The sequence below is a fragment of the Pelodiscus sinensis genome, chromosome 23 (genome assembly GCF_049634645.1).
Source record: "Pelodiscus sinensis isolate JC-2024 chromosome 23, ASM4963464v1, whole genome shotgun sequence".
Lineage (NCBI taxonomy): Eukaryota > Metazoa > Chordata > Testudines > Trionychidae > Pelodiscus > Pelodiscus sinensis.
In genome coordinates this window covers 21,479,989-21,500,756 of record NC_134733.1, presented here as the reverse complement: position 1 = coordinate 21,500,756, position 20,768 = coordinate 21,479,989, and the positions used below count along the sequence as shown (strand labels likewise).

General features: G+C 50.6%; 1 protein-coding gene across 4 annotated transcripts in view; it reads left to right on the top strand.

Moving 5' to 3' along the window:
* Positions 1-20,768, top strand: part of MEGF6 (multiple EGF like domains 6) — a 278,469-nt gene that overhangs the window by 237,927 nt on the left and 19,774 nt on the right. For 2 of the 4 annotated variants that reach the window (XM_075906530.1, XM_075906532.1), the window contains 9 exons: positions 1,119-1,247; positions 2,188-2,322; positions 3,669-3,803; positions 9,815-9,940; positions 12,963-13,094; positions 13,930-14,058; positions 14,450-14,581; positions 15,425-15,553; positions 18,220-18,348. In XM_075906530.1, coding sequence (XP_075762645.1) covers positions 1,119-1,247; positions 2,188-2,322; positions 3,669-3,803; positions 9,815-9,940; positions 12,963-13,094; positions 13,930-14,058; positions 14,450-14,581; positions 15,425-15,553; positions 18,220-18,348 — 1,176 coding nt within the window. Of the gene's footprint in view, positions 1-1,118; positions 1,248-2,187; positions 2,323-3,668; positions 3,804-9,814; positions 9,956-12,962; positions 13,095-13,929; positions 14,059-14,449; positions 14,582-15,424; positions 15,554-18,219; positions 18,349-20,768 lie in introns of all 4 variants that reach the window. The other 2 variants (XM_075906529.1, XM_075906531.1) reach the window with 1 other exon arrangement.

Genomic DNA, 20,768 nt, shown 5'->3' with positions numbered 1-20,768 from the left:
CTAATATTGTGTTCTTCAGTGTGAAAAAAACCAACACCCTCGGCAACTGTTTTATTCCTTTGCCTGTTCAAATATGATTGTAATTTTTCCCAGGGGGTGGCTTAGTGGTGTAAATGTCAGGTCTGAAAAAGCTAGGCATCCCAGACGTTTGACTCAGCTCTTCATCCTTCCAGTGTGGACACACTGGCGCCGGGTACCCTGAAAGTACTCTGGATGCAGAGAGGGAGGAAGTACTATGTAATGTGCTGGTCTAGGGGGTGATCAGAAATCACAGGGCACTTGTCTCCTACTGGCCTTTATTCCTAACCTGCTGCGTCTCATCTGGTGCTTCTGTGCATCCCACTTTTGGGGCCATTGTGCTGATGGGGGGTGTGGAACAAGCTAGAAGTGTTACTTTGGCAAGTTTTCTACTTGTTTGCAGAGCGCTGTCTGTAGTTTGGGTTTATTATCATCCTGTAACGTAGCCAGTGTTCCCTGGAAGCTGGGCACTTGTACGGCTGCTTAGGAGAAATTCAAATGCTGCCCAGTTGCTTAGCAGAGCGCCTGCAGCTAGATTCTGTGTTTCTATTGGTGGTGCACATCTGCACATGCCTCGGTGCACATAAAATTATTCCGCACGTGGATGGAATAAATCCACACATGGATGGAAAAGATTGGAGGGAACATTGAACGTAGGGTGTATCAGACTAGATCAAATCACTCTCCAGCAAGTCCAGCATTCTGTGTTGCTATTTGCTGATCCCTGATGCGACAGAGAGCCCCAACACCATCATGCTCCTAATCTAATCAATAGCCCTGTCAACAAGGTGAAAGATGATAATCCTTCCTGACCCCTGCAGCCACTGAATTATGCCCAGAAGCCTGTCATTTGATTATCCCCTTATCAGTTTCTTACCTTGTAGCGATTCAGCCATTACTCTCGGTGACAAAATAATCCATTCCTACCTTCACAGCAGGTGCTGGGTAGGACTGTGGTTGTTTCTTATCCTATACAGCATTGGAGTGGAATTTGCAAGGGGGGTGTTCTTGCCAGGTTCTGCTGTAAGCCCCCCCTGCTGACAATAACGTGATACTCCAGAGCTGGGCGTTCTTACCAGAGTGCGTCTTCCTCTGTCTAGGCTGCCCTAAAGGGTTCTTTGGGAAACAATGCAGGAAGAAATGCAACTGTGCCAACAGAGGTCGGTGCCATCGGATTTATGGGGCCTGTTTGTGTGACCCCGGACTTTATGGACGATACTGCCACTTAGGTGAGTCCGCCCAGCTGTAGAAGGGGTGGCTGACTGCTGGTGTGACCCCTGGTGGCTGAAAATGGCGTAGATAGCTTTTCTCCTCCAGCTGGGGTCTGCTTCTCCTCACGACTTGGCTCTCCAGCCAGGTCGCAGTTTACCCATTCCAGGGTCAAAACTGTCCTTACTCCATCTCTGGGTCCCATGGGTCTCATATCCTTCTCTCAGGGCTTTCTATTATCCTCTTGTCGGGGGCCTCATTCAGGCTTCTTGCTCCTGCTTCCCTGGACTACTACGTCTCTCATTTTCAAACCGTCTTCCCACAGCCTGTCTAGCTTCAGCCTTTTCCAGGGCTGGGACTCGCAGGGTTCTCCTTTGGAATCCCCCCCAACCAAATCCCAAACGAAAAGGACAACAAACCAAGCCAACTTCTGCCTGCCTTGGGCTTGACCTATCATCCCTCTCTCTCCTTCAGCTCTCTCCTCAAAGTCCAGATCCAGCTCTCTGATCAGGACTCACCACTGCAGCTAGCGGAGGCTCCGTGTCTCTCACAGAATCCTGCCAGACGTCTGTACTCAGGGGAGAATCCCCCACGACAGTCATCTCCTGGGTCCCCTCTTAGACCCTGCCGGCCTCTCCCCTCTCTACAGCCAGCAATGGACTGAAACATCCCTTCTCTCTGTCCCTGCCCCCTTCTAATCTGGTCTTCCCTTCTTTATAATTGTCACCCAGCTTCATCTTCAGTTAGGCCCGGTCCCCACCTGGCAGGTGCAGCCAGGGGAGTTCGTTTAGCCTCTCAGGCCTCATTAATCGGCTCAGAACCAGGAGGAGACGTTATCAGGCGGATCTTGGGGAGGGTTCCCTTTGGGCAGGGTCTTTGGAGGGTGATAATAATGCTGCTGGTCTGTCCTCTGCCCCGTGGTTTCCCAAAGCCCTTCCTGATGCTTTCCCGCCCATGTAGCCTGCCCAAAGTGGGCCTACGGGCCGGGCTGCTCCGAGGAATGCCGCTGTGTGCAGCACCACACCCAGGAGTGCGACAAGAAGGATGGCACCTGCAGATGCAAACCGGGTTACCATGGCAACAGCTGTCAGACAAGTGAGTGGTTACAGGGCTGCCCTGCGGCCTGTGCAGCTGCATAGGGCACCGCTACTTTGGGGGCACCAGTGTGTCTAGGGCCACCACCAGCCACAGGCAGCACCGGCTCTGGCGGCCCCATTGACCTGGCCCCACACTCTTCCTCCCAGCCCCGTGGGACCCAATGCCCCAGCCCCACACTCTGCCTCCCAGTCCTGTGGGACCCAATGCCCCAGCCCCACACTCTGCCTCCCAGCCCTATGGGATCCAATGCCCCAGCCCCACACATCGCCTCCCAGCCCTGTGGGACCCAATCCCCTGGCCCCACACATCGCTTCCCAGCCCCGTCAAATTATTGGACCCAATCCCCCAGCCCCACGCTCTGCCTCCCAGCCCCATGGGACCCAATCCCTCAGCCCCACACACCGCTTCCCAGCCCCATCAAACTATTGGACCCAATCCCCCAGCTCCACACTCTGCCTCCCAGCCTCATGGGACCCAATGCCTTGGCCCCACACATCGCCTCCCAGCCTCGTCAAACTATTGGACCCAATCCCCCAGCCCCACACACTGCCTCCCAGCCCTGTGGGACCCAATCCCCCAGCCCCACGCTCTGCCTCCCAGCCCCATGGGACCTAATCCTCTGGCCCCACACACTGCCCCCCAACCCTTCATTCTGCCTCCCAGCCCCGTTAGACCCAATCCCTTGGCCCCCCAGTCTCCTCACCCCAATCCTTTGTCCCCTCCCCCTGCAACCTCACTCCACCTGCCAGCCCACAGTTCCGGCAGGCTGCTCTGCCCCCCAACCCACAGCTCCAGCAGGCTGTGTTATTCAGTCTGCCTGCTCACCCTCCTCCCGCCCCTAAGCCCCCCACACAGCTCCTGTCCACACAGCCCTGAGCACAGATCTACCCTATAGAGTCCCGGCAGGGGATGGAGGGTGCAGGCGTTCCGGCTGCGTAGGGCATTAATAATCACACCGAAGGCCTGAGTGGTTCGGCGACACAGGCTGCTTAGGGGAGTGTTTCCCTTGGCTTTGCTTTTTTAATCTTGCTCAGTAGTTTCACTGGGAGAACAAAGCACCACAAAGATCCTCCTTAAGGACCTCCTGTCACTTACAATAGGAACAAGCCCAATATTCAGCCTGGGTCGGCAAGGTTAGGGTGTGCAGCCCCACACACATGGGCTGCTGGTGGAAACTCCCCAAACTTGTCCAGCCGGGCGGGATGTGTGAGATCGGTCCGGGGTCTGTGAAATTTCCACCCCAAATCCCTCGAGTCCCTGATCCTCAGTGTGGCCTGCATGTTCGTCCCCACGCTGTCTGCTCATGCTGAATGCTCTCTCTTCTCAACAATGATCCTTCCTAGAATGCGACGCCGGCTACTACGGGGCTGGCTGCAAGAACAAATGTCGCTGCCACCCAGGAGTTTCCTGTGACCACGTGAGCGGAGAGTGTCAGAAAGAGTGTCCCCGGGGTTACCATGGAGACAACTGCAACCAAGGTAAAAGCCACACGTGGCGCTGGGCTGCAGAAGGCAGGGTGTTATGCGAGGCAGATGGTGCATGTATCCTGTTCCATTTTTCAGTGTATCCAAACTAGAGGGTGGGAAGGAGGAAAGCTCCCAGGTATGGCAGCCACCAACCTGCTATGAAAGCTGAGAAACAGAATAACTGGGCAGGCAGAGTCCAGACATTTTACACTTTGCAAGGCTGATTCCTCTTGCTACAGCGTCCCTGTGCTGTTTGGGGTCAATAGATGTACATCGCTGTTATACTGGTCTAAAGGCTACTTGTCTCCCAGGTTACAAAGGAGTTAGTGGCACGGGTAACAATTTCCAAGCATGCTGTGGATGCAGGGTAGATTTTTCAAAAGGGCCTATGTGGGTTGGGAACCTAAGTCTCATTGGAAGTACAGTCTAACTGGCTTCCAGATAAGTGCCAAACTATTTAGAAAACCCCCCAGTTTCAATCTGTCAAGACATGCACGGAAGCATTTACAGCCCTTTACATTGAGGGGGGCACATTTCTTTGGAAAATGCGTAGCAGACAAATCAAGGACATAGGCTTGTACAAGGGTGGATGTGAGTGGTTTATTTTTAGGTAGAGGCTTCCTTGAAATGGAGCATTATTAAAGCCATTCATGTGTGGCTTCTGGCCTACATCCTCAAAAGCCGCCATTGGGACATATCTACACTACATGGAAGCTCGATTCTGCCGCGGTCGATCTTCCGGAGTTCAATTTAGCGGGTCTAGTGAAGGCCAGCTAAATCAAACTCAGAGGGTGCCCCTATCGGCGCTGGTGCTCCTGCTCCTTACAAGGAATAAGGGAAGCCTATAGGAGCATTTGTGCCCATCGGTCTCCCACTGTGTGGACAGTGCAGAAACTCTATTTAAGATGCTTCAACTCCAGCTACGCAATTAACACTGCTGGAGTTATGTATCTTAATTGGACTTTCCACTGTAGTGGAGACCATGCCTTAGTGTCTCAGGTTCTGGATTCCCAGAGTGGCACACAGTCACGGGACCCGATGTGGCTTCTTTCAGACACTTCAAGCTGGGCTTTCGGAATCACTAGTCTCCTTGAAAATGTTGCCTTCTGTGTGATGGGGCTGTGTGCCGTGGGTGCAGATTACCTGCCTTAGTCCTCTTTCATCGATCTCCGAAGGGTTTGTGAAGTTCACCGAAGGGTTCATGAAGTTCAGAAATGAACTGGGATAAAGTTCTTCTCTGTCCCAACATCCAGTTCACACGGGCCATCTTCTTGCATACTTCGGCCAAGGAGCTTGCCAGGATGCCTGCCGTGCCCTCTGCCAGCTGCCTGTGCGGAGCCTGAGTATCTGTGAGGCTCAGTTTAACCTTCCCCTCCCTGAAGTAGTGAAGAAGGGACCACGAGAGCTACTTTTCCAACCCTCCAGGCTTGCCCTCTTACAGCGGATCCCATCAGCTGAATCGAAATGGCTTTCGACAGTAAAAGAACAACCAGGCTCTGTATCGAAGTCCTGCAGTTTCTTTAAAGGGTGGAATTTTAAAAATAATGATTCTTAATCAGAGCAGGAGAGAAAAGTTTCACGTTCTCCTGCCCGTGGGCACCTTGGCTTTTGTCAATGATACTATTTAGCCACATTTTCTTTTTATTCCTTCGACATCTATTCATTTTCAGGCATTCCCTCCCTGGCAGAGTGGACTCCCAGTCTCCTTCCTGCCTTTTATCCCATTGTACAGCTTTTTTTTTTTTGATCTGCAGAAGGAAAAGAAAATCTTACATTTCAGTTTCAGTTTAACCTCAGTTTGTCCTCTTTCTCCTCTTTAGAGAAGAGGGCCATCCAGGAGTGTGACAACTGAAATACATATCCTCGGGGCAGTTCTCAGACTGCAAGAGACCTATGGCAGACGTGTGTGTTAGATTTTTTTGCAGGGAATGGCTTAGGTTGATGCAAAAAGGCATGAAACATGGCGGCAACAGAATTTAGAAAATAGCACTTTGGTTCAGACTCTGATTTGGCCCACGATCAAAAAGCACCATCCCCTTTGGGTTGGCTGTTTGGTTCTGTGGCTCATGTTATTATTGTTATTGCATGTGTGTTACATTGGTGCCGATGGGCCAGCCAAGAGGGGCCGGTACTGTTCAAACCCAGAGTGGCAGACAGTCCCTGCACAGAAGAACTTCATTCAGAGTAGACAAGACAGACACCGGGTTGGGGAAGGGCCATAAAACACCATCAGGGTGACCTGCATGGTGGCAGCGTGTGACATATTCATTCCTCAATTCTCGACCCATGAGGATGCTGCGGGGAGAGATGGCCCCATCTGGGCCCCATTTCTCCTCCTCTTACCCCAGAACAAACTACTTGGATCCCATAGGAAATATCCAAGTAGTGGCATCTTCCACAGAAAGTCAAAAACCCACAGCATAAAAACACTTGCTGCCGCACAGCATCCACATTCTTAGTGTAACCACCAAGGGTTTTAGGTTTGGCTCAAGTCTCATATCCAGGCACTTCATCTACACCCCCACTCAGCAGTTACAAACGTTAGTGTAAGTTAGTAGTGTGGACTTGTGCTGAATAATAGCACAGCAAATATAGCCCATTGATCTATAGCTAGAGATTTTCACCAAAATATTCCAGTAGAACAATTCAAAGGGTTTGCTTTTGTATCAGCCCTACATCCCTGTGAAAAGTTAATGACAGCAAATTAGCCATCTCAATAGGCTTTGCCCCGGTGCCTGCAATGCACGTGCTCTGCTGACATGAATATCCTCTTAGTGACAAGATCTGTGGTTTAATTTTGTGTTCGAGTATGACAGTGCTGCAAAAAGAGACAGAGGAAATAAGAAAAGTCCTTACCCCACACACTCTTTTGCCCATCACTTTAACCAAATCAAACTATTTCATTAGAATACTTTCCCTTTTTTTTCCCTTCCAATATTTTTTCATTGGCATGTGCTTCCTGGTATTAGTCAGGCGTATAAATGACTGGGCCAAAACGCAGTAAGAAAAGTTGTTCATTTCAGGTTAATTTCATTCTGATCTTAGGCAGGAGGTGCTTAAAATCTTAAGCCCATTCGTATCAGATTTCTCAATCTAGCAAAGCTTTAGACTCTAGGGATAAACCCTGGATCTGAGCATGCCTCAAAACTTTGGGTAGTCGTGTCCTAGCTTTGCAGCTGGCCCCCTTTTGTGGTAAAAGTCTGATTTTGGGGTTGCACATCTGTACTGAGCAGCTGAGACCTGGGAAGATTGTCCAACACTGTCTGAGATTTAGAAAAGTGCTTTTGTCTCCCATCATGACCAATGTTATGTCCATGGGACTAACCAAATGCTACTGATTTTCTTAGTGATTCTTCCATGCCAAACAAGCATTATTCTCCTGCAGTTCATGCCCTCTTTCTTCTATATGCCGCTCTCCTTGACAAATCTAAGAAAGTTTTTGGAATCTGCCAGAGGAGATGCAGGGATCCTTTGCAAAGTTTGTGCTTCACTCCAGCATTCCTGGCTTCCAGTCACCTAGGAAGTAGAAGTCTTTCCTCGGGTCACTGGTGGCCTCAGATCTTACACATGGCAGAGAAATGTGTTGCCTCCAGAGCAATTGAGCTAATTCAGAGGCTGGAAAATTGGACCAGGAGATGCTTTTGTAAAGAATAAGAAAGGAGCTAAGTCCTCAGGGAAGAGTCACAGGAAATAACACAAATATTTGCATAAAAATAGTGGGCTCTTGACTCTTGTTTGGGTCTGGAAACTATTAAAGAGCGAAGACAAGCATCTGCCATCAATTAACAGAGAAGAGAAACACCAGAAAACTCTGCCCTGTTGCTCTTTAAATCTCTGAACTGGTGTGTTCCCCTCCCCCCTTCATCTTTCGTGAGTGTCCACGTGTTTCACTTCCTGAGTCTCATGAAACTCTGGTGTCTTTGAACAAAACCACTTGGAGCATGGAGCTCTCCTCAGAGAGTCAAATAGGATGTAAGGCTCTTTGCCTTTGAGGCACTCGGTCCACGTGGGACTTAATTACTAAACCAGATCGTCCTGTAAAAAAAATAAGATCTGACTTTCGCAAATCATCCTCGAAGGAAATGAGAACTCTGCAGTCCTCTTGTGCGTGGTAATTCTGTCTCTCGCTTTGCATTAAATTATCCAGTCGACAAGTGCTGTTTCTTGAAGGTTTGACTGTAATGTCTGAGAAATTCCGTCTTAGCCTTTGGGGGTCTTTTGGACATCAGGCTGTGCTCATCATCATCATCATCATCATCATCATTTCGGAGAGTAGAGGTTTGACCCATTTGGAAAATAATGTGCTGCCATGTATGTGTGTGTACAGCTGCCCCCTAGTGGATGGGAGCTCAGAGGTGCTGAGGTGTTGAAAGTCATTCCTGTCGCTCAAGTGGGTGAGGCAGGCAGTTACAGGACCGCTGACAAGGGGGTCAAATGGGGCAGCTGCCTCAGGGCCCAGCAATTTAAAAGGGTTTGGCGCTTCTGTCCCCCACCGCTGCTACAGCGGTAATGACAGCAGCTGGAGCCCTTTAAATTGCCGCCAGAGTCCCGGGCAGTACTGAGGGGCTAGCTGGGGGAGGCTAGCCCCCAACCCCATCCTTTCCACATGAGGCCCTGACCCTTCTAGAAGCCGAGGGCCACTGCCCCGACCTTGCTCAGGGTGCAGTGAAGTCTGTCGGCTGCCCTGAGCAGCTCTGAAGGTTCTTAGTGCCGTTTCTCCTGGCACTTGCATGTGGTTATCTGACATTAGCGGTGTCTGTGTGGGCACCAATATGAATCCATTTTATTTGTGACGTAGGGTATGAAACGGGTGCTTCGTGCATGGCATTAGCTCTCCTATTGTATCCTGCAGCCATGCGATAATGGTGAATTGAGGCCATTGCAATCTTTGGCTGGCAAGAGACTGATATGACAATTGAATGGTTGTGACGTCTCCACAGACTGTACTGTTGAGGCAGGAAACCACTGACCCAAACAGAAATACCCTCCTTCGTTGTTAGGGGGACACCGGGCAAGTTAGATGTGTGAAATCCTTCTCACTCTCTCCTAATTTGCCGTGCTTTTGTCTTGTTTTTTCGGGTGAGCTCTCCCTTTGCTGCACTGACTATTGCGGTTTAACCCTAGATGAATTTGCCAGACGTTTCTTTGGTAAGATGACAGAAACACGTTGCCAGAAAATGGGTCTGCTGCATTTCAGTGCAAGGGAGCCACTGACCTGACGTCTTCCGTGTCAGAAAGACGGGTGGGCTGGTTTGCAGATAATGCCATGTCTCGGCGCTCACGGTGCTAACATCTGGCAGGGCCTGGCTGAATCCATCCCCTGCCTGTGGAAGCATGTGCCTCTGATAAGGCAGGGTCGCATTCATGGCAACGAGCCATAGGCAGCATGGGAGGGCCGTTTGGCCTCGAATGCTAGATTCGGAGCCCCTGTTGCTGGGCCCTGAGCTCTGTGGCGAAAGGGCAGGCAGCAACAGAAGAGCCTCTTTTCAAACAGGAAACTAAAACCAGTGTGGTTGTGTGGAATTTCTGTGCTGCCTCTTTGTCAGGGACCTCCCTGGGGGCATGGAGGCTCGCGGGAGGCCTCGACAGGGGTGGAGGGCACGGTGGCTGGGGTGAAAAACAGAGTGGGAGGCTGGTCTACTGAGGGGGAGGGCATGGTGGAGAGCAAATAACTGAGTGGCTACATGCACAACGTACAAAGGCCCCTTCCTCCCCTGCCCCCCGCTGCAGCATGGAGTGCGTCTGCAGCAGCAATGTCTGGTCCCATGTTCATGCCGCACCCCATAACCGCTCTCCTCAGCAATAAACAGTGCGGTTCTGCTCCTTTCCATTTGAGGGGGCCACGGTCCCTCTCCCCTCCTGATCCATGCACCAGGAAGCAGCCAAAATTAGACCCACCGAGTCAGGGAAGGTTGCTGCTTTGGGATGGTGTGAGGGGTCTGAGCCATGATTGACTGACGCTCTTCTCTTGGGTAACGTGTCATAGTGACCCTGTGGTATCTTCTCCATTATTTTAACTGTAGAGTGTCCAGAAGGGACGTTTGGGGTTAACTGTCTACAAGCCTGCTCCTGCGATGGCTCTCCCTGCGACCCTCTCACTGGAAAATGTATCTGTTTGCCCGGCAGGACAGGACTTGATTGCGGCCGAGGTGAGGAGGCAAGAGGTGTGTGTGTGGGGGGGGGGGGGGCGGGGGAAGTGGGGATAGAGCTTAGCTGGCAATTGGGGCTTTCTTTTCCTTTTACTAAATGATTTTATAACAATCTGCACATAGATTGTGTGGAAGTAAAAAAATAAAGCAGCATTCTCCAAGCGTACAAGACGCTGACAATGAAACCAGCTAGGCAAGGCCCGTTGTCCACGCTGAATGACGTGTAAGCAAGTGATCAATGGCAGGAGGAATGAAACGTGAGATGGAGTTTCCAGTGGTTGCCGTCGAAGGAATTGTTATTTTCAGAGTAGTATTTATTTTTATGGTCCTCACTCTGTCCCCTTGCTGGCTGGAAGACCAGAGATCCCTAAATAAAAAGTTAGATACCACAGCTGGAAGATATGAGTCATCTTGAAATGTCTTAGTTCTAATAGCTTGACTGAGCAATAGAAGACACATAAGTACAGCACTTAATAATCCCCCTCAGCCATTGGAGTGGCTTGTATCACTTTAACTAGGATATCTGACTCAGCTTTTCACTTCTCAGCTTCTTGGCTCCTTTTTGGAATTAAATGCAGATCTTGGGAACACTGAGCAAGGTCTCTGTCTAGCACGTGAAACCCAAATTGCAGGAATGCAGACACCTACTTGACATATTTTCTTACCGAGGCATAGGTCAGAATTCACCTGGAGCAGTGATACGGTGAAGCAGCAGGAACACATTGGCAACGGTTGGGCAAGGGTTTCATGTGTGCATAAAGCAGGCAAGAAAGCAAACCCGTCTCCATACACAAGTGAGCATGGATGGAGAGCAGCATCATGCAGAAGGCTTGCAGGCAGTGGTCCCTCTAAGCTGTGTGGCCGTCCAGCTTTGCAGGTGATTCCTCAGCCCCACCCACTCAGAGCTGACCTACTGGGCGGGGCTGATGAATCACCTGTACAGCTGCACAGCTTAGAGGGAACACTGCTTGCAGGATCAAGCCCCTTTTAAATCTCAGTCAGTGTCTGGCCTGTTTTACTATAGGCTGGACTACACTACAGGGGGGATCGATCTAAGTTATGCAACTTCAGCTTTGTGAAAACCATAGGAGAAGTCAGTGTACTTAGATCTATGTGCCACGGTATCTTCACTGCGGTGTGTTACCAGGCAAGGCTCTCTCATTGAGGTGGAGTACCGGAATCAAGCTGAGAACAATTGGCAATCAATTTATCATGTCTATACTAGACTCAATAAATCGACCTCTGCTGGCTCGATCGCTGCCCATTGATCCATCCAGCAATGTAGATATAGCCTGTATATCCCTCACCATCCCATATTTGATATACTGCAGCTGCCTGCATGCACAGTCACTGCATTGTGTGTGTTCAGCTCCATACTCAGCAGAGCGCTTTGGAATACCTGGACCCTCCAAAGAACTAGAGAAAACTTGGCTCGGCCTAGTTGATCTTAGTAACTCTGGCTGGCATTTCGTTTCACGACCAATCCCCGGCACTGGATGAATTGTTCTTTCTGAAACAGCACTCTCTGAGACTCCCAGCAGTGTTGCTTCGGTAAAGGGCTCGTGGGGTTGGTCCTGTGCCCACCATAAAATTTAATTTTTCCTCTAAAATATCAGAAGAAAATAAAGCAAAATTCAGGTTAAAAATCCCCCCAACAAATGGAGCCTGCTTATACCCATAAGAAGCAAAGTGGACTCACAAAACCGGTTCAGGAATTAATAGCCTTTCCTGTGGGGCCGGCAGCATCTTTGAGTTCCTAGGGGCAACATACCTGTTTTCACTCCCACTTTGTTTCCCTAAAAGGAGCAGAACAGAGAGAGTGTTTTGGCTGCTCAGGGAATGGCGTTCCAGACCCACAGACCTGGGGCAGAATGATGCCATTCCTAGCCCCCGACACTGGGGTGCATGTCGTCTGACCCTCAGCTCCACACATTGTGAGAGAGGAAGTCTGGCTCACAAGAGCACAAGTCTCCCTTAAGTCATCAAGGGTACATCTAGACTACAGGCTTTTGTCGACAGAAGTTTTGTCGACAGGTACTGTCGACAAAACTTCTGTTGACAGAGAGAGTCTAGACTATATCCAGTTCTATCAACAAAGCAAGCCACTTTGTCTACATGACAGTGTAGATGCAATAACGCCTTCTGTCGACAGAACTCTGTCAACAAAAGGCATTATTCCTCACAGAATGAGCTTTACAGCTGTCGACAAAACTGCCGAGTTCTGTCAACGTTATGTCGACAGAACTCAGCGGCAGTGTAGACGCAGGTATAGTTTTGTCGACAAAAGTCCACTTTTGCTGACAAAACCCTGTAGTCTAGACACACCCAAAGAAACAATAAAATAACCCTGTCTCTTCAGTGCCCTTTAAGGGCCTTGTAACGAGGTGCCCAGGGCTGTCGTGTTTGAAGGAATGCTCTTGAATCAAAGAAAGTGATTGCCCAGCTCATTCAGTGTTCCAGCCACTCCCGGAAAGCTTGCCTGCTAGGGGAGGACAAGGCTTGTTAAGTTTACATATGGGACGCGTGCTGTCTTTTTCCTGTCATTAGCTCCCCTCCTGCCCCTGGAGTCAGGTTTCGTTTCGCTCCAGGCACAGGCGCAAGAAGCAGGCCGGGGAGCGTTGCTTTTGTCTGGCTTTGTTTATTTCATGTTCATTCCTCTTTCCCAAATCCAGCGAATCAGGGGGAAAAGCTTGATTCAAAGTAAATAAGAAAAATAAAACTTCCTGGGGAAGGTAAACAGAGCAAATGTGCTCTCTGGAAGCAGGAGGGTGGGATGGGGCCCTGGAATGTGGGCTGGGGGGAGAGAGAAGAGGGGAGCAACAGATCTGGAAACTTCCAAGTGCTTTTGGCAGCATCTTTTGTTTGTGGCATTTGCTTTTGCTACCCCCTGGCCGGGAAGTGAGGAGCAGCAGTAACAAGAAGAGCAGGAAGGTGGAGAGTGAGCAGCATGGGGGTCCTAAGCCACTTCCTAGCAGACAGGTGTCTGCCCCTCCCCTGGCATCCCTCTCTGTGTGTGCTACAGCTTGCCCCGAGGGCCGCTGGGGAGCAGGCTGCCAGCAGATCTGCCCAGAGTGCGAGAACAACGCCAGCTGCGACCCTGCCTCCGGTGTGTGCCGCTGTCCGCCTGGGTTCCTTGGCCGCCGCTGCCAGGACGGTAAGGGGCTGCTGGGGCCGGGTGCGTTCTGCGTCTCCGCCAAGGCATGTGCCTGGTGGTCACTGGGGTCCTCACAGGCGAGGCCTGGAGTGTCCCACCCGGCTGGCTGAACAAGAAAGGGAGCTGAGCATGGAACACCCCAGAGCGCCGGGCCCTTGCTGGTATCCTCACAGCTCCTTCCTGCCAGCTGCCGCGGGCCCCTTCCAGAGGGAACGTGTGGACGCCCCAGGGGCTGTACCGGTGCCGCTGCAGTGCTCGCGCTGTGCTGGCATGGCCCCACGGGGGGGATGCAGCCTCCAGCTACTGTTGAGGGACGGGCACGCCCATCGGCATCACTGCAGCTGGACTGGGTGCCAGTTTGGCAGAGCCACGTCACCTGGGACTGCGCGTCGCTCACGCACTAAATATTAAATGTAGCCTCGTCCCAGAAACCACGGCACCAAGGGGCTGGGCAGCTGGCCCCATCAGTTCCTCGCTCTGCATAGGCACCTGCCCTGGGACCTGGCAAGTCCTGTGGAGCTAAAGCTGAGCAGCTCACGGGTAAGAGGCTTAACCGTCCTTCCCCCCGCACATGGAAAGAAGCAGCACTGCAGGAAGAACGTGGCCCCTCCAGGCAGGTTTCCGGAGCCAGCCAGCCCAGGAGGGAGCCTCCGAGCTCAGGCATGCAAGGTTTTAAAAGCAGGTCACTGGGGGCGGGGGGCCAATGCGAAGGGCCCCGCTCGACAGCCCCGCTGGAAGTCAGGGCGTGTAACGCACACGCTGCCTCTCAGACACGGACCCGCCGCTCCGTTGCTATAGCAGCCGTTTGCGCTTCATCTCTCTCTCCCCCTCGCAGCGTGTCCAGCTGGCTGGTTTGGGCAAGGCTGCCAGACGCGATGCCGCTGTGGGAACGAGGGGCACTGTCACCCGGCGACGGGGAGATGCCGCTGCGCTCCTGGCTGGACTGGGGATACCTGCGGGAGAGGTAGGCTGCCTGGGTGTGTCCTGGGCGTTGTGGTGAGGTCGCCAGTGCTCCGTCTCGGTTCTGTGTCTTCTGTCGGCCTCTGTCCGTGCTGTTCCTGTCAGAGAACCTCGCCCAGCCCCTCTGCCAAGCGGCCCCGGTCCTCCCTCGCCCCTTCCATTTTCTTTGTGGAGATCGTGTTTGCCAAAAGGACCCTGTCCCTGTGCAAAATGCAGTGGTGCCCTCGCCAGGGCCTGAGGCTGCATCCCTCTGGCTGCGTCCACACGACCCAGTCCCATGTCTGGAGGCCGCGCACAGGCAGAGGAGAGAAGAAGAGCCCTCCCTGTGCGGTGTCTTCGCCCAGCGGCGCTGGTGGGGCTTTGCAACTCAGGGAGGGGTCTCCCCTCTGTTTCAGCCTGTGACGCTGGCCACTGGGGCCCAGACTGTGCGCACACGTGCAACTGCAGCAACAGCGATGGGAGCTGCGACATGAGGACTGGACAGTGCATTTGTGACGCCGGCTACACGGGACTCCGTTGTGATCAGAGTGAGTGTCGGCAGCGGGTCGGTCCGGCCCTTAGATTCCCGGCCAGAGCGCTCAACCTCGCTCAATTCTGCTGGCTTGGGTGGTAGGAAAAGGAGCTGGCCTCGCAGCCCTGCCAAGTGAAGATCTCTGCTCGTCCACAGTGGTGAAGGAGCAGGTAGCAGCAGGGCAAACTTTCCCCTCCTGGCGCATTTATTGGGAAATGGAGCTGGTCCTTTTCCCCATACCCAGCCTCTTTGCTGCTCTTGTAGAGCCTCAGTGTTACAAACACCAGAGTTACCGCCTGACCGGTTAACCACATCCTTTATGTGGAACCAAAATAACACGATTGGGTAGCAGAGAAAAAAAAAGGGAGGAAAGAAAAACAAAGTAAATACAGTTCAGTGTGATGTGAAACATAAACTTTAAAAAAAAAGAGAGGAAAGTTAAAAAAAAAGATTTGATACGGCGAGGAAACTGATTTGGTGCTTGTTTCATTTACATTAAGATGTTCAAAGCAGCACTTTTCTTCTGCACAGTGAAGTTTCAAAGCCGCACTAAGTCAGTATTCTGGTGTAAACTGTTGAAAGAACAGCCAACATTTTGTTCAAAGTTACGAATGTTTATTCCCAAGGTGTTCATAACTCTGAGGTTCTGCTGAATGGAGCGCCCATCACGATGGGTGGTTTGGTGACGTGCACCTGTTCCCTAACCACCCGTCTGCTCCCACCAAACAGCTGTCAGCCCGGCTTTCGTTCCCCGCTGCCCTCGCTTGGCTGGGTGCGCCCCAGTGGCCTAGCTTAGCTGTTTAAAGTCTCCCTGACTGGAAGGAGTCGCTGGCCAACATGGGTTTCTTGTATTTGCTAGAGTGTCCTGAAGGCAGGTTTGGGCTAAGCTGCCGACACCGGTGTCAGTGCGACAACGGAGCTGCCTGTGACCACGTCAGTGGGGCGTGTGCTTGCAGCCCTGGCTGGAGTGGGACGTTCTGTGAGCGTGGTGAGTATCCGGGGATTGCTCCATTAGGAGATGAAAGGAGCCTGCTGTGTCTACTGGGATTTGTCCTACTGGAAATGTTGAAAAGAAGCCCCCAGCCAAGCTACAGAGAACAAGTCACTGTCCCAAGCTGGCCCCAGAGTGTGATTCTGGAGAGAACAGGTTCATACAAAGTAACTGAAGGTGCACGTCAGCAAGAGGTTATAGACACAGCCTGATGTTTGCACATGCACACGGGTGGGTATGTTCTGGTCCCATGGAGGGTATCTGAATGTTGCCTGGTGCATGCATTTGAAAAGGATTGCACTGCACGGCCTGCTTCCCACGGAGACTGAAAGAGTCACAAAAGCCTAGTCAGAGGTAAGAAACCCCAGTATCCCACTCCACACAGGTTGGGCACTTTGGCTTTGGGGTAATGATCCAAAGTAACTAGGGGTCTAGAGGTCACCAAATGAAATTAATAGGTAGCAGGTTTAAAACAAACAAAAGGAATTTTTTCTTCATGCAGCACACAGTCAACCTGTGGAACTCCCTGCCAGAGGAAGTTGTGAAGACCAGGACTTTAACAGGGTTCAAAAGAGAACTAGATACATTCATGGAGGTTAGGTCCATCAATGGCTATTAGCCAGGATGGGTAGGAATGGTGTCTCTAGTCTCTGTTGGTCAGAGACTGGAAATGGATGACAGGAGAGGGATCATTTAATGATTCCCTGTTCTGTTCACTCCCTTTGAGGCACTTGGCACTGGCCACCATTGGCAGACAGGACACAGGGCTAGGTGGACCGCTGGTCTGACCCAGTCTGGCTGTTCTTATGTATGCTCTTATCCAAATCAAGCTGATCACAGAACCTAGAAGATGAGAGTTGGAAGATACCTCAGGAGGCCATCTAGTCCAACCCCCTGGTCTAAGCAGGCCCAGCCCCAACTAAATCACTAATGGGTGGCGAGTCCCCTCTGCAGCTGCGAGCCCCTTGGGGCAAGGAACATCTATGTCATTTTGGCTGTGTCTACACTGCACCCCTTTTCCGGAAAAGGGATGCAGATGAGACAAGTCGGAATTGCAAATGAAGCAAGGGATTTAAATATCCCCCGCTTCATTTGTATAAACATGGCTGCCGCTTCTTTCCGGCTCGGGGCTTTGCCGGAGAAAAGCGCCAGTCTAGACGGGATCTTTTGGAAAATAAAGCCTTTTCCGAAAGATCCCTTATTCCTCTTAAAATCAGGATTAAGGGATCTTTCGGAAAAGGCTTTATTTTCCGAAATATCCCGTCTAGACTGGCGCTTTTCTCCGGCAAAGCCCCAAGCCGGAAAAAAGCGGCAGCCATGTTTATACAAATGAAGCGGAGGATATTTAAATCCCCTGCTTCATTTGCAATTCCGACTTGTCTCATCTGCATCCCTTTTCCGGAAAAGGGGTGCAGTGTAGACACAGCCCACGTGTTTGTACGAGATTCCAATCCTTCGCTAGGGCCTATAGACTATCTCAATACTCATCCTAGTCCAATATTTCCAATCATCGTAGCTAAACCCTTAGGCTATATCTAGACTGGCATGATTTTCCGCAAATGCTTTTAACAGAAAAGTTTTCTGTTAAAAGTATTTGCGGAAAAGAGCGTCTAGATTGGCACTGTTAAAAGCACTTTTTGCGGAAAAGCGTCTGTGCCAATCTAGATGCGCTTTTCCGCAAAAAAGCCCCAATCGCCATTTTCGTGAGCAGGGCTTTTTTGCGCAAAACAATTCTGAGCTGTCTACACTGGCCCTTTTGCGCAAAAGTTTTGTGCAAAAGGACTTTTGCCTGAATGGGAGCAGCATAGTATTTCCGCAAGAAGCACTGATTTCAGACAGTAGGAAGTCAGTGCTTTTGCGGAAATTCAAGCGGCCAGTGTAGACAGCTGGCAAGTTTTTCCGCAAAAGCAAGTGATCCCTCTCCTGTCGTCCATTTCCAGCCCCTGACAAACAGAGGCTAGGGGACACCATTCCTACCTATCCCGGCTAATAGCCATGAATGGACCCAACCTCCATGGATTTATCTAGCTCTTTCTTGAACCCTGTTAAAATCCAGGTCTTCACAACATCCTCTGGCAAGTAGCTCCACAGGTTGACTGTGAACTGCATGAAGACAAGCCCACAGTCTCCGTCTTATATTAAAAGGGAAACTGTGGCACAGAGGGGCTAAATGAGTTCTCCAAAATCTGAGGGTGAAATTCATCTGTGCAAAGAACTAGCATCTGGTCCACGTTCCACTTAAGTCCTTGCAAAAATACTTAAATATTAAATAAACTTTGTACAGCTCACTCAGTGAGATCCCAGTCCGCTGCTTTAACCAGTCAGTGTGACTTAAGATACTGTATTGGTTAATACAGTTATATTAACATAGAAAAAGAATTGTGTTTGATAGACAATCTGGGGCAGTAACATACATCTCTCGAATAACCAGTCCTTGCCTTCCCTGGCTCTCATATTGCAGTATTTTGGAGTTCCAGATATGAACTGTGGCGTGGGGCAAGAGTGTAAGAAATTACTTAGGAAGTTGCTACAAATCCATTAGCAAAGCACTTGATTAGCTAAATGAGATATTGTGCAGCGTCCCCCCCTCTTGGGGAGTTTGCCAGCCTTCTGCCCAGTCTGAAATTTATCCAAGTATTTCTGGCCTTTTTCCGTTTTCCCAGCCTGCCCCGATGGATTTTATGGACTGGAGTGTCAGAAAACCTGCATGTGTCTGAACGGAGCCCACTGCGATCACGTGACAGGCCGTTGCGTGTGCTCTGCCGGCTGGATTGGCCCTCACTGCAACCAGAGTAGGTTCCACGGTGCTACCATTCAAGCTGTCCCTGTAGAGGGTCCCCACTGATGCCTTTCGAAGGTGAACCTGGTCAGAAACAGCTTGAAATAGATCCTATAGCAACCTTGTTTCTCTGTTTTAGTGTGTGCTCCAAAGAGAATGGTGCTTGCATGTCTTGTATTGCTTACTCGCACCTACACTGCCATCATGACACAGAAAGCACTGTGACCTCAGGTAGGGAGTAAGCAGCAGGCGGTGACAGATGCTGATTGAGATGTTAAACCCTGTTGGATGTTGCTGCACGAGGACAGTAACCCTTGTGTACCATGGACATAGAATCATAAAATACTAGAATCGGAAGGGACCTCGAGAGGTCATCAAGTCCAGTCCCCTGCCCTCACATCAGGACCAAGCACCGTCTAGACCATCCCAGACAGGTGTCTGTCCAACCTGCTCTTAAATATCTCCAGTGATGGAGATTCTACAACCCCCTTAGGCAATTTATTCCCAAGTTTAACCACCATGACAGTTAGGAAGTTTTTCCTAATGTCTAAACTTCCCTTGCTGGAGTTTAAGCCCGTTGCTTCTTGTCCTGTCCTCAGAGGCCAAGGAGAACAATTTTTCTCCCTCCTCCTTGTAACATACTTTTTAGGTACTTGACAGCTGTTATGTCCCCTCTCCGTTGTCTCTTTTCCAAGATCAGCTTTGATGGTAGACTGTGCCCTTCTAGCCAGAACGCCAAGAAATGTACAAGTGATGGGCCAGATCTCAGGTAGTGTAAATCAACCTAGCTTTACTGAAGCCAACGAACCCGCTCTGATTTCCACCAGCTGACAATCTGGCTCTGCATCCAGGACTCCCCTCTCCAGTGAAACTGCTGCGGAAGCTTTGAATGGCTGCAGGTAATCACTCAACAGGATGAAGTTGTCACTGGCAAATATTTTCCAAAGCTTTTCATGAGATGCCAGCAGCTCCTTAAGAGCATGTGCTGCAGAAACAAACATTGCGGGGGCAGGGGAAGACGTCTTTCCTGCGGGGCACACAAAGTTTTGCTGTTGCCTTCATGTTGCTATGAAGAGTCAGTGCAGTTGCTTATGACAAAATAATCAAAGACCCTGTTAACGTCTTGCAAGAATGAAATCCGTCCTTCTCCCAGCGTGGCTGCCTCTGTAGGAAGGCGGAGGGTTTCGATGTAGTTTGAAGGCAGGTCTCAGACACCAATGTCTCTTGCACCATGGATGGCTTTCACCTTCCCCGGATGTGTGCTGTTTCCATGGGTCTTTGCCACTTTTAGTTGTGCTCTTTATTTGATACTGAGAACAGCTGGGCCAGTCAGGGAGGATGAATGGACTCAGGAAAAACAAGTCCCCTTCTCCCTGGCCTCCCTCTTTTATAACCCCTGCCCCTAGGAAGGCTCTGAAACGCTGAGTTAGCGTCTCTTTTTTTTCCATCTGCCGATTGCTGGCAGATGTGGAAGTGCCAGAGTGGGCAGTTCTTGAGCTGCATCGAGCATGACTGCACTCAGGAAATCCCCAAAGGCTCAGAGAAGGCCTGTTCTTGCAGGATTTCTAGCCCAGTGTTGAAGACTGAAGAAATTCAGAGCCGCTTTGGACCTGGATGGGAGCTGTGCTGCATTTCTCTGACATGTTTATCTCAGGGGAATCGGGCGGGGAGGGGCGAGGGAATTTTGTCTATTTTGCAGTTTCTCTCTCAAAGTTCTGAATGGCTGCGTTTCTGTGACCCTAACTGCGGGGTCATATGGAGGTTTGGGGAGTCTGTATAAACAGCTTACTAATGGATTACTTGCAAAATATCCTGGGAATCAGCAGTAAACAATTTTTGCAACCAATACCGGTTACTTCTTGTTCCGCTCTACTCTGCGCTGATTAGGCCTCAATTGGAGTATTGTGTCGTATGTCCAGTTCTGGGCACCACACTTTAAGAAAGATGTGGAGAAATTGGAAAGGATCCAGAGAAGGGAAACAAAAATGATCAGAGGTCTAGAAAACATGACTGATAAGGGAAGACTGAAAGAATTGGGCTTGTTTAGTTTAGAAAAGAGAAGACTGAGGGGGACATGAGAGCCGTTTTCAAGTATCTGAAAGAGTGTTACAAGGAGGAGGGAGAAAAATTGTTCTCCTTGACCTCTGCGGACAGGACAAGAAGCAAAGGGCTTAAACTGCAGCAAGAGAGGTTTAGGTCGGACATTAGGAAAAACTTCCTGCCTGTCAGGGTGGTTAAACACTGGAATAAATTGCCTCGGAAGATTGTGGAATCTCCATCACTGGAGATATTTAAGAGCAGGTTGGACAGACACCTGTCAGGGATGGTCTAGACGGTGCGTGGTCCTGCCGTGAGGGCAGGGGACTGGACTCGATGATGCTCGAGGTGCCTTCCAGTCCTAGTGCTCTAGGATTCTACTTTCCTTTCTCTACA